This window comes from Pyxicephalus adspersus, chromosome Z (assembly GCF_032062135.1).
Source record: "Pyxicephalus adspersus chromosome Z, UCB_Pads_2.0, whole genome shotgun sequence".
NCBI classification, from domain to species: Eukaryota; Metazoa; Chordata; class Amphibia; order Anura; family Pyxicephalidae; genus Pyxicephalus; species Pyxicephalus adspersus.
In genome coordinates this window covers 60,153,934-60,166,500 of record NC_092871.1, presented here as the reverse complement: position 1 = coordinate 60,166,500, position 12,567 = coordinate 60,153,934, and the positions used below count along the sequence as shown (strand labels likewise).

Sequence of the window (12,567 nt, the reverse complement as noted above, 5' to 3'; positions counted from 1 at the left end):
AATTAGATACACTCTTGTCTAAACCTTGTTTTATTGCTGCATTCCACAGCAGCTACTTAATGGTTTCATAGCCCTGCTTTTCAGGGTTCCCTTTTTTCCCAGTAACAAATCTTTCACATCATCTGGATTCAGTTAGGAATTTGGTTATTTATAGGGAGGGCGTGAACCCCTTGTCAAAGAGGTCTAATATGGATGGTATGATTTCACCCCCCCCCCCCCCCCATGCTGCAGGGTTAACTTTAGTTGCAAGAAGTTGCTAAAATGCCCAGATTTGATTAGTCAGTCTTTGAGAGGAGATTTGAATCTAAAATCTGGCATCGGATTGGTTGCTATGTTAAAGGTATGTCCAGTTTTATTTTAGCTTATTTGTTTCAGGCTTAGGGCACAAAACTATCTATAGTATATATAACCCTGTGGAAAAATACAGACTTTGAACCATGTGTTTTTGGCAGCCTGTTTACGTCTGTACTATGAAGACTAGTGTGATTTTTAAGTTTTACAGTTGAAACTTTCATTTTGGATTATTAAACTTTAACAATGGATACTACACTGTAGTATAATTAAAAAAATCTACAAAAAACAAATGCATATAAGTGCATAGAAAAATGTAATGTGAAAAGGCTAATTCACAAAATGTATTATTGTATTGTCATGCATGGGTTGTAAACAATGTTATTTTGTGGAAATTCTGTAAAAGAAAAAAACAACTAAAGCTAAACTGCAGGCAAACACCTAGAAAATAAATATCTCAGCACTTTCACCTTCCAAAGACTTTGCAATTCTTTGCAGCCATTTTGTTATCCAAAAAAATCCTTCCAAACACCACAGACAGGTCCTTGGCCTCCACAAAGCTTGGTCAAGGTCACAACCCAAATTTCTAATTGGACAGTAAACAGCCCATAATAGAAAAGACACTTGCTTCTTGCATGTTGTTGGTGTAGGGGGCTCATTTGAGGAAAAAGGCTCCTGTCACCAAAAGAAAGCTTTATCACTGATGGCTAAGCTCCATATCAACCCTCTAGTTAACTCTAAATAGGTTTTGATAACTTCTCGCATGCAAGCATTTTAAATTTGTGTTAACTAAGTTCTGAAATTATTATTTTAAGCGGAAATATAATTCTAGTGTCCTTATTAGGACAGTTTTCTTTGGCATGAAATGCCAAGCTGCAATATCAATAGCTAAAGGATATTGTGAAATTGGAGAAAGTGCAGAGAAGGGCAACTAAACTAATAAAAGGAATGGAGGAGCTCCCTTGAGAAGAGATGTTTAAGGGGGGATATGGTCACCCTTTATAAATATATAATTGGTAAATAAATAGAACTCTCTTCTCGATTATTCACTTTAGAATCCTTACAAAGGACAAGAGAGCAATCTTTTGTTTGGAAGAAAAGAAGTTTAAGCTCCGGATAAGGAAGGGATTCTTCATTGTAAGGTCTGTGAAAATGTGGAATCAGCTCCCTTAGGAAGTAGTTCAGCAACTACTATAGATTGCTTTAGGAAAAATGGATGTGTTTCTAGAAGCACAGAATATTACTGAGTATTAAAGTTTTTTAACTAAATATAATAGACTGTTGGTCCAGGGATCATCTGATTGTTTCATGGAATCAAGAAGATTTTTTTTTTCCCATTGCAGCAAATTGTACTAGGGATTTTTTTTGTATTCCTCTGGACCAACTATGTGCATAGGGTTTTAAATCTGGGATATGTTTATTTCCCTAGTGGTTGAACTTGATGGACTTATGTCTTTTTTCATTCAACATGTAACTATACTTTACTATGTAACTATATCACTGGACTAGTGTTTCTTAACCAGGGTTCCATAGTGCCCAAGGGTTCCTCCAGAAATTGCTAGGGGTTCCTTGAGCAATGAGCCATTTGTGCGCTTCAGGTCAGTTTAAAAAACACCAATAATTTTTTGTATTGTAAGACATTCTTTCCACAGGCCAGCAAAATAAGAGGTATTCTTCCCAATAGCCTTCATACTATTGCACTGATGTCTGTGGATGTGGTAATTATAAAAGGGGTTCCCTAAGACCCGAAAATTATTTCAAGGGTTCACCCATGTTAAAGTTGAGAAGGCTGATCTAGAGTGTGTATACAGTGTAATGGACTTGTAGTCATGAAAAATGTTGCATCAGTGGACTTACCCAAATAAATGTTCTTTTACAGTATCCGTAGTTCATGGTTTGTATAACTGCTACTATATGAAATATATTCCTAGCCCCCTTTGCTAAATTAGGAAGTATGCACATGTATGAATATAAAGATGAAGATGTAAAATCTACTTTTTATTTACTTTTCAATGTACCAGACATGTCATAAACCTCCATTTTGTCCTATAAGCGACATGACAAGTAGGACAAAAAAATTTAATTGGTTATTCTAAATCATTTGCAAATGTAAAGGAGTAACAAAGAGATTTGGGATACAATCTACACTTAAGAGAGGGACAATGGAGATTTCAATAATGTAGTACTGACCCACAGCCAGCACATCTTAATTCCAGAAGGCTGAACTTGAAAATGTAATTTGTCTGGAGTCAGGTAATACGTGTTTTTATGTGTGTACGCTTCATTCTCTCTGACACAAGAGGATGCAGAGAGAAGAGAGAGGAAGCCTTGTATTGTCCTAAAACATGGATGGAGCATCTGTTTCCTGTGGAGCGCTTGTACCAAGGACCAGTCACACCGTGTCAATTGACCCTACTCCAAAACCAGTGATTCACCCTGGTCAGGAAACCTGAAGGAGAACACAATGTCTTCCACCTCCCAGAAGAGCTGTTCCTCCAGGATACCTGTAAATGAGAGAGTACAGTCGCAAACATTGACATTACAGATTTCCTGCATGAAAAACCTAATACTCGTCCATAGAACAAAAGTCATCTTACTAGTTTTAACTACTTATTGATAACATTTTATCTGCTTTATATTTTGCCTTCCTTTGTTTTTATTTCCGCCTTCAACAACATGCTGTTGTAATAAAAAAGGAAAAATACTTTCCATTTTATTACATACTTTATTTTTTACCTAGCAATGAGAACATTGGGTCTTCAATCTTCTCTGTTGAGTGCCGGCACACCATGGCTGGTGGGAGGCAGGGTGCTGTACAATTAGGTTTGCTAGGCATTTAGACCGTTTTAGGTTGTGTCCACTTGTGATATTGAGCGTCCATAATTGAAAGAACTAAATAGTCAGGGAGTAATGGGCAGGCCAGGGACAAAAAGACTAGAAAGGGCTAGATGATGCCAGATGTCCTCCTGTCAGAAAAGAATGCTCTGCCTGACTTGATTCAGAGCTTTTAGGAAAAAGAAAAGTAAGCATCACTGTAGTGCCAACACCAAATCTCCCACTAAAACTCCTGCAACTATCCGTCAGTGGCAGCAGTGTCTAAGTAATGCCTAGGAAGCCTCATATACCAAAAAGTGTTCTGCTATTTATCAGGAGGAATATTATATGTTCTACTAAGGCTTAATTACTATTTACTAAATCATCTCTAGAACATAACAAATGGCACCATGGAAATGAGTTGCCACCAGTCTCCGAAAGGCAGATCAAGTCTGACCTCAAACTAAGCAATAATGCAGTCAACAACCAGACTGGAAGTCATGCATCAGCCACATGCTGTACAGGAGAATTCAAGGTACATAGATCATTGACCAGAGATAATAGAGAATGAGGGGAGCTGCAAGATAAGAACTTGAACGTCCAGTGTCCAGCACAGGGATTTTTATTTATGAGCCTAACAGAGGATCAAACAGTAGATGAAAAAATGGAAAAAGACGATCAATAATTCAACCTTATTCTATGAAATATCTAATGTGAACAAAGGGATGGGCAGTTATAATAGGGTGCTGTATGTGCCCTGTGGTTACCCTTTCTCCCGCTGTAGTTAGGCTAATGTGTGTGTCTGTCCTTAAATTTGTCCTTACTTGTTCTCTTACAGCACTTGCAGTATCTTGGAAATGGGAATCGAGTATGTGAAGGTAAGTTCCAACTGTTGCCATATGCTTTCTGCTTTCCACTGGTGAAGATGACAGGTTGAAAAAGTACCTCTCAGCTTATCACATCTGCACATTTTCTTTGATGTCTGTATTCAATAATGCTAAAAGCAGCATGCAAGGTTTATAAACCAATAATAATCAAACATAAATCATTTTCCACTTCACTACTTCCTTCTCTGTCCTATTTTACAAGTATGTAACAGCTGTATAACTGTACTCACAAAGTGCTATAGCTAATATAATCTCCTTTTTATAATGTTATGTTGGAGTCTCAATTGCTCATCTTTACGTGGAAGTCAAGACAATAATGTTTTTTTTGCAACAGTCATAGTCATAAGATCTTGTTATCTGTTACCAACTTGAACTCTTGCAGAAATTCATTCCACCAGTTTGCATCTTTTCAAAGGGGAAGCAGGACAGACAGGTCATGTAGCGTGATTTCAGCTAACAACCTCATGGATCTTTCACTTTTTTTTGGAGGTGGTAAAAAGCATACATCTGGGATTTCTGTACGAAGCTGTCTTTAAGGTGTTTTGGCTACCACTACAAATGATTTATTATTTTGGTTGTTAGTAAAGGGAATAAGGTGGACTATTGGTGCAATCATTTATGTGTTACAGCTGTTGGGGGTGCACTGAATATCTGACTTTTAACAGGGCACTATTACTGTTGAATGTCAGATTCCCTGTTTTATAAATGGAGCCCAATGTCTTCTCAAGTACAGAGGGATTGAACAGCTTTTCTGTTTTCAGAGTTGGTAGGTGCACCATATACATTATATCATGACTCGGTTCAGGTGATTTCAAGCTAGCTAAAAGGTTTGGGGCCAATTTATCCTGGGAACGCACACAATCAACATATGGAAGATATCCTGGCAGGAAAATCTGATGTGATAAGTCTGTAAAGTCTGTTTTTACAAATACATTTGCTTTTTCCCTTCTAGTAAATGACCTCTAATGAGTTAATTATTGTTTTTGAATGATAACTTTATCAGAGTATTGAAGAACCAGATGTCATGGTGAAAGGTTGTTGTTTTGAGCTTGCTGTGTCACTTTTGCAAACTCTGCACATTAAAATTACAAAAAGAATGAAATTCATCTTTTTTCCCCCTACCTTATATCAATTACATAGTTTGGCTTTCTATGCAAATTAATAGGCAGTTGATCCGAACAGCGTCATTTGTATATTTTTGCTGCAGGTACTCCAGAAATCCAGAAATCTCCAATTGCAAACAAACTTTGATCTCTTCCCCCACTCATAAACTGGGTCACCCACTTTGCTTCTAAGGAAACATTGAGAATCATTCATTAGCTGGGCTTCTTGCTGGGTGTTTGTGAGGATGTGGTTGTAAATAACTGTAACAAAGCATGTATCCAAATATCTCACTTTGACCATGGCTTCTGAGAACCACGCAAGGGTCAGCTTCCAAGTCATGTGGTTTGAAAACTTTGGAAAATCCCTGTAACCAATGGCTGATTTATTATTATTTTTTTTTTTTTTTTGGTTAAACAAGAAAGCACCAGAAAACAAGAAAGAAAGTACCAGACAATAGGAGGGGATATGGAATGATTAGATGCTAATTTATTGTATAGGTCAAGTTTAAGATCTAGAATCTGATTGTGAAATGTGTTTTCCTAAAAGATTAAAGTAGTAATCAGTGAGTCGGCTAAAAGGATTGCTGCTGAGCTGGAGGTCCATACACCAAAGGTGATTGTCTTATCAGTGTTGAATTAAGGTCTGTATAGATAGAGATCCAAAGCTGGGTTAGAGATTGGAATGATTTGTATTTGAAATGTTACTTATAATACCTGCATTCTGTAATTGTAAGGGTAACATTTACACCCCATTTTTGCCTAAATTCTGATCCAGGGCAGCAAAAAAATTATCTCTGTTATTAATATTCACTGTTGATATTGTTCTATTAAATGTGTTACATGTGTACTGTGTTTTAAACTTTCTACTGTGACCAGTTGAAAATTTCTCATTTTCTTGGCTTGTTGCCTGAGGGTAATATTCAATATGATGTCTGGTGTAATTCTGCATCTAAATGAACTGTTCGAGTTACTGGGCATAAGCACTTCAAAATTTTGTAAAGGGAAAATAGTTTTTATGTATTACACTGGGGAACAATTTTGAACAAATTTTTTGTTGACTTCAATTTTTAAGCTTATGTACACTAAAATAGGTATGCTGATTCTGAAAGTACAGTACTTTTCTTCTATCACGTTAGGCTTTTTATAAAAATGCAATTACTTTAACGTGGATTTGTATAAAGACGGAGTGGTCAGAGGTTGTGGTTGCTCTACGTAGTAAATAAGCACAATTTATTTTTCTACTTACACATTACACGTATTTCTTTTCTTTCAGATCATGTCTGGCTCTGCTCTTTCTCGTAGTAAGTGCCTAAACAACCCTGATTCATTTTGTTATATCTGTGGCAGTTTCACCATTCCCTGTAAAAGGGCAAACATCAGCACATTTGTAGAGCAAGCATATTTGGCATATTTCAAAGTTAAACTTGGGGATCAAGATAAGTCTTGGGCCCCTAATAAGGTGTGTAAACAGTGTGTAGAAGGTTTACGGATGTGGACAAAGGGAACACGTGATAAGACGACATTTGGTATACCTATGGTTTGGAGAGAGCCAGGAGATCATTTCAGTGACTGTTACTTTTGCATAGTGAAAACTTCAGGATAAAACAAGAAAAATAAATGTAACATAGATGATTCAGATGAAATGCCAGTGCCTGTTTTCATGATTATGGTGATGAACTAGGTCACAGCAATGATGAAGAGTTTGAAATTAAAGAGGTCTCTGTTCGTAATGGATTTGATCAGCATGAGATTAGTGATTGTGCACGTGATTTGGGACTATCGAAGAAAGCTTCAGAACTCCTAGCATCAAGACTGCGTGAGAAAAATTTACTTGAAAAAGGAACTAAGATATTGTACTTTCGAACCAGAGAAATTGCATTTCTGCAGTACTTTAGAACTGACAGTGGATTGGTGTATTGACATAACATACCTGGTATAATGGTGGAATAGGGAATTCCAATCTATAACTCAACTGAATGGCGACTATTCATCGATAGCTCAAAGCTGAGCTTAAAGTGTGTCCTCTTTTACAATGGAAATGTATTTTGATCAGCCCAAATCGGCCATTCCGTTTCTGTTTGTGAAGAATATGCAGACATAAAGAGAGTCATTGGCCCTGATTCATCAATAAATGCGCGTACGCTGGACGCACGCACAGTCGCGCTTCCAGCGAGCCGGTTTCCCGCGGTCCGGAGCCGAGTGCGCGCGTACACGCGCCTTCACTGACAGCCGGATTCCTGCTTTGATAATAATGAGCAATAGGGGTCGCGAATCCACCAATTAAGGCGATTAGATTTCAGATGCGCGATTAAGGAGGATCTGGTAAACTGTCAATGGTGAGATCATAGCAATTAGCGCACACCTGCTGTCTGTTCTGTGTGTATCTACAGTCCATTACAGGTCAATTAGAATCTTTAATGCTTCATCTTCTTTTGGGTAAGTGCTACTTTTTAAGTTACATTGTACTTATTCATAAAATATTTAATTTATTGTTACATTTGTTGCACGGTTTTTATACTTTTTGGTTTGCTTTGCAACACTGCAAACTAATTGCGATCAAGCTGTATATATACTAGTAAACACTTCATAATATGTCATCTCACAATAGTATGAATTGTAAAAAATTCTCACCAAGCATTTGTGATCCAATTAAAATGTCATTGTAGTTTTGTCTTGATAGAAATCAAATAATTGAAAAAAGGATTATTGTCAAAGGTGGTTTAAAAAAACATTTAGTGATTTCACGTGTGTGTATATATGTCAAAATACATTTAAATGCATATAAATACATATGCAGTTTCATTAATATTATTTAACTAGACTGGTTTGCGGGGGGTGTCATCAAGTGCTTGGATGTTATGGATTGATGTGACTTTGTAATCCTCATTGTTAGTTTCATCTGTTGTTGCAATGTTTTTGTGCCTGGTTTGTAATGCCAGTTTCAGTAGTTTAGCAATTCTTCAGCAATGTGTCATTTTTTCACAAGTATTGAGTACAAATGTCTTCCATGTAAAGCCAAAATAGTTCAAAAACGGCCCAACAAATATTGCACTCAAAAAATACTTACCAAACCAATATGCAATTTTGCCCTATCAAGGGTGGAAAGGGTAATATGTGTGCCATTAGAAAGAATGCTTTTTTAGGGTAACAGTGACTTTTAATGCAAGCACGCCAGTGTAAAGCTGCCGGGGATGCGCAGCTCCGGTCGCGGGCTCATCATGTTGCTGAATTGCGCGACAGCTTCCGATTTCGGATCGCAAAGTCGATTTCGGATTCTTGGTCAGCAACGCGGATACACCAAGTATCCCTGTTATTTGTGCATGTGGGACAGCAGAGCTTGAGAGGCATTGGGTGGAAAGGAATTGGCCTCCAAGATCTACCCTAAAACCAGGTGATCTAAACATTCTACATGAGCCACTTGTTGATAGAAAGAAAATTTTATTACCGCCTCTGCACATAAAACTGGGTCTGATAAAGCAGTTCATTAAAGCCTTGCCAACTGAAGGAAACTGTTTCAAGTACCTAATTTTGGCATTTCCTAGCCTATCATTTGAAAAACTAAAGGCCAGGGTGTTTGATGGACCACAGATTCGGCAGCTCATCAAAGATGAACATTTCATCAGGACAATGTCAGAAATCGAAAAGAATGCTTGGTTATATTTCAAAGCCATTGCCAAGGACTTTCTTGGAAACACACGAGCAAATAATTACACAGAAATTGTCCAGAAACTCTTGGAGAGCTACAAAATTCTTGGTTGCAATATGAGCATCAAGGTGCCATTTCTGCATAGCCACGTTTCTAACTTCCTAGAAAACCTTGGTGAAGTCAGTGATGAGCAAGGTGAACGATTCGACCAAGATTTGAAGGTCATGGAAGGACGGTATCAGGGTAGATGGGATGTACATATGATGGGTGACTGTTGTTGGAGCATCTGGCGGGATTGTCCTAACACTGAACACCCGATAAATTTTCAAATGTTTTACTGTAAAAAAAGTCATGGAGTGAAAATAGAACCTTTGTAAGAACAAAAGAAAATAAACAGTACATTCAAGGTATTTCATTATTTTTTCATTATATGTAAAATTGGTATGTTTTTTGACAAAAATGGAGGCTACCCTGTATTGTAAAAACTGGATGTGGTAGAAAAAAACGGGTTATTTCTGGATTCACCACCCAAAAATTAGTAAAAAAAAGTGTAAGAACCAATATTTCAGATGATGAATTGACTCACTAATTCACTTCTTGTATATCTTGCAGTATGTCCCACCACTGTCCAAAAAGGATTGGGGTGGATCCATCAGCCATATTATTGCTAAATAACTATTTACACATTATACTATGTGAAAATAATGAATCTAGCTAAAAGAAATTTAGTAAAATAAAGCAGTCCCAGTACAATCTGGTTGGTTCAATTAATCCTCAGGATCAATGTAAAATGCAGCAGTTTCTGTGCAGTCTGGTTGTTTCAAGTGAGTGGTTTGTACTTAGAAAACCTTTTCAGGATCAAAAATGGTGCTTTCAAAAGACACATTCTGGTCATGTGTCTGTCTGCAGCTTCCAGGAAGCGTCTGTCAAGAAATTAGTGCCAAGAGGGACATGCTTGTCAATAGCTTTATCTTTGCCAAATCATCTGTCCAGCAAATCTGCTAAGCATGGGGTAAGCATCAGTCCAAACTCCTTTTAAGTGAACCTACTGCGATCGAGTGGCTTTGTATAAAAGCTTTTTAGTTTGTGAAAATGATTAATTCAAGTCAACTGTCCTTCTGTTTATGTTGTAATTGTATTCTTAGTGTATTTATGCTCATTGTTTAACTCCCCTTCTCTGACCCCCACATTACAGATTTATACTCCGTCATTTCTGATTCAGCAAAACCCTGTACAGACAATGGGTAGATATCAGATTACTGTCACTGGAAATGATCCAGTGGTTCATCAATCAGTCTGGCTTTGATCCAGGAGCCTGTCACTGAGCTCTGTTCCAGGAGTCTGCCCCTGAGCTCTGATCTAGGAGTCCATTTTATTGGGGTCTATGATTGAGGTCTCAAATGGAGTTCTTTTACTGTTACTGAGGTCTGACACTATAGAGCCCATCACTAAGGTCTGCCCCTGTAGTCTTACACTAAGGGTTTTATCACAGAAGTATGACACTTTCGGGGTCTGTCACTGAGTTCTAAACTGGAGGTCTGACATGGGGATAATTGACTGAGATCTGGATTAGGGGCCCTGTCAATGACAGCAGAAAATGTATACAGTAGATACTGTCCAGAGACTCAGTTTACCTAACTGTATTCTTTTAAACTACATCCAATATTCAGCACTATTTAGACACCCATGTTTCACAAGTGTACACCTCTTTATAGAAATCTAAGTGGGGAGGTATATCTATGCCAAGGCAGTGTACCATGAGTATTATGTATAAAACAATTGTTTGTTTTTTTCATAAAATACAATTTTTATCCTGTGTTGTATGTCAGTTCTGTTGATCTCCTTTACCTTTCCTTTAGCTGCATTCTATGTACATAAACATATTATTTTTAATAAGCCAAATATGATGATATGCCTCTCCTGTACATTACCAATAATATTGCAGAAAAGAATATTAGAATATTTGTACAATAACTGAAACCTATGTCACCAAGACTTGCCTACTAAATGATATAATCAGCAAAATAATGTTTTAAATACATATAGGAAATCAAAGCCAAAAAACACAACCAAAAACATGTCCTCAGAGACTCAATCAGTGCTGCTCTTACACAGCACGCAAGGTGTTAGCAGGGACATACTGACACCAGGATCATGTTTGTGGAAACGCTATCAGTAGCATAATACATAAATATTAGTCTTCTAAATGATTGTGTTGGCACAGACAAGTAAGTACAAAATTATGCTCAACCAGAAGATTACATGTTTATAATACATATTGACACAAATCTAAGAGCAAGGAATCGGCTGAGATTGTTTTAAGCCCTTGGCTACCATTATGTAACCTGGACAGCATCATTAGGTTCTCCCCAATCCCCTTTAAATTCCTACCCTGCCCCCACCCAACAGAATCCTATTCATTTACAGACTGTAAGCAGTCCTCCTTTTCTTCCAAAACTCAGGAAAAGGTAAGGTGTGATCCCCAAGAAGCAAAAAGGGAATTGGGAGATAAGAGCAGGGTGGTAGGTGGGGGAGAGTAAATTTGTGTAAGAAACCAAGCTCCTCCCATGATGCTCCTCTGACAAGCAATGAGGTAATGCATGGACCATCAGCCTGCAATCCAGCAGCAGCATCAGCACCAGTAGGCAACATCAGCTGTACGGGCGGCTTGGCACAGACGTTACAGCAGCTCACAGCCACAGACCAGGAGAGGATCTTGGACAGGGAAAGTCTGCAGGATTTGGAGTTTATCTGTATATTTGGATGGAGGATTTGCTTTTACAATGACTGAAAGGTGCAGTTTATGGAGCGCCCTATCAGCAGCTGCATGCTGCTTTTACCGGGGCTCCTTTATGCAGGTGCAGGTAAGAAACTCTGTGCAGACATGTTAAATGTTCACTAATATCCCCTATCTTTATTAAGGCAATCAAGTCATCTATAAAGTGCAGTAATCCATGTCAACCAATCAAATTTAGTCCTCAAGCCTAGCATAACTTGAAAGCTGGTTACTATGAGATACAGCACTTTGCTTGGCATTGATTTCCATCTTATTTAGGAATATGTTTATATGCCATTTATGACATATAGTTATGGGCAACTTTATCTTAAGGGGGTTTGCAAAAATGATTTTTGTTCCCTAGCTTTGGTTGGTGGTTGTCATGTGTCTAATCTGACAGGTTGATAGCACATTTCACTGACTAGTTGGTATTCTTGGAGGTTGTTGAAAGCGTTTGTGAACATTCATGTTACATGTAGACTTGAATCATGCAACCAAGTGCAATAGGGTATAACAACCAATCCAAATTGATATTTCATTGTTATGACTGCTCTAAACTAATGGAGGCAATATCTGATTGGTTGCAAGGGCTAACTATGCTTTACATGGAAGCATAGCACTTTTGCTGCTGGTGGGGAAAATGTGGAATAACACAGATGATGACTAAGTTATATGACATCATCCAGAGAGATACATTGGACTTGAGCATAATGGGTTCATGATATCACCCATGTTATATGTAGAGAACTTTCTGGGTTTAAGGTACATCACTGAATGAGAGGAGAAGATGATGAACCATGATGTCATTTTGTATCACTGGCAAGCTTGGAAAGCATTAAAAGAGTTAAACACATGTGTTTCTTATCTGATAGGATTTGTGTTCTTATGTTCAATGCAATAGATATTAGTTTGGTGTTTTTAGACATTTCTTCATCAGAAATAATGGATGTGCTCCCCCTCTCTGTGATCATTTTCCTTCCTTTGGGGCAGCTATTTAATGTTACTAGCTTTGCATCCAGAGCTGTAGCAAAATGTGTTTTTATTTGGATT

The 12,567-nt window shown here is 37.8% G+C and overlaps 2 protein-coding genes across 6 annotated transcripts in view; one reads left to right on the top strand and one right to left on the bottom strand.

Moving 5' to 3' along the window:
- The window catches only part of CERCAM (cerebral endothelial cell adhesion molecule), a 461,142-nt gene that overhangs the window by 339,773 nt on the left and 108,802 nt on the right, over positions 1-12,567 (bottom strand). The gene's annotated exons all lie outside the window — the stretch shown is intronic.
- The window catches only part of SH2D3C (SH2 domain containing 3C), an 85,380-nt gene that overhangs the window by 46,171 nt on the left and 26,642 nt on the right, over positions 1-12,567 (top strand). For 4 of the 5 annotated variants that reach the window (XM_072431365.1, XM_072431369.1, XM_072431367.1 and 1 more), the window contains one exon: positions 3,944-3,983. In XM_072431365.1, coding sequence (XP_072287466.1) covers positions 3,944-3,983 — 40 coding nt within the window. Of the gene's footprint in view, positions 1-3,943; positions 3,984-8,208; positions 11,606-12,567 lie in introns of those variants that run through there. The other variant, XM_072431368.1, reaches the window with a different exon arrangement.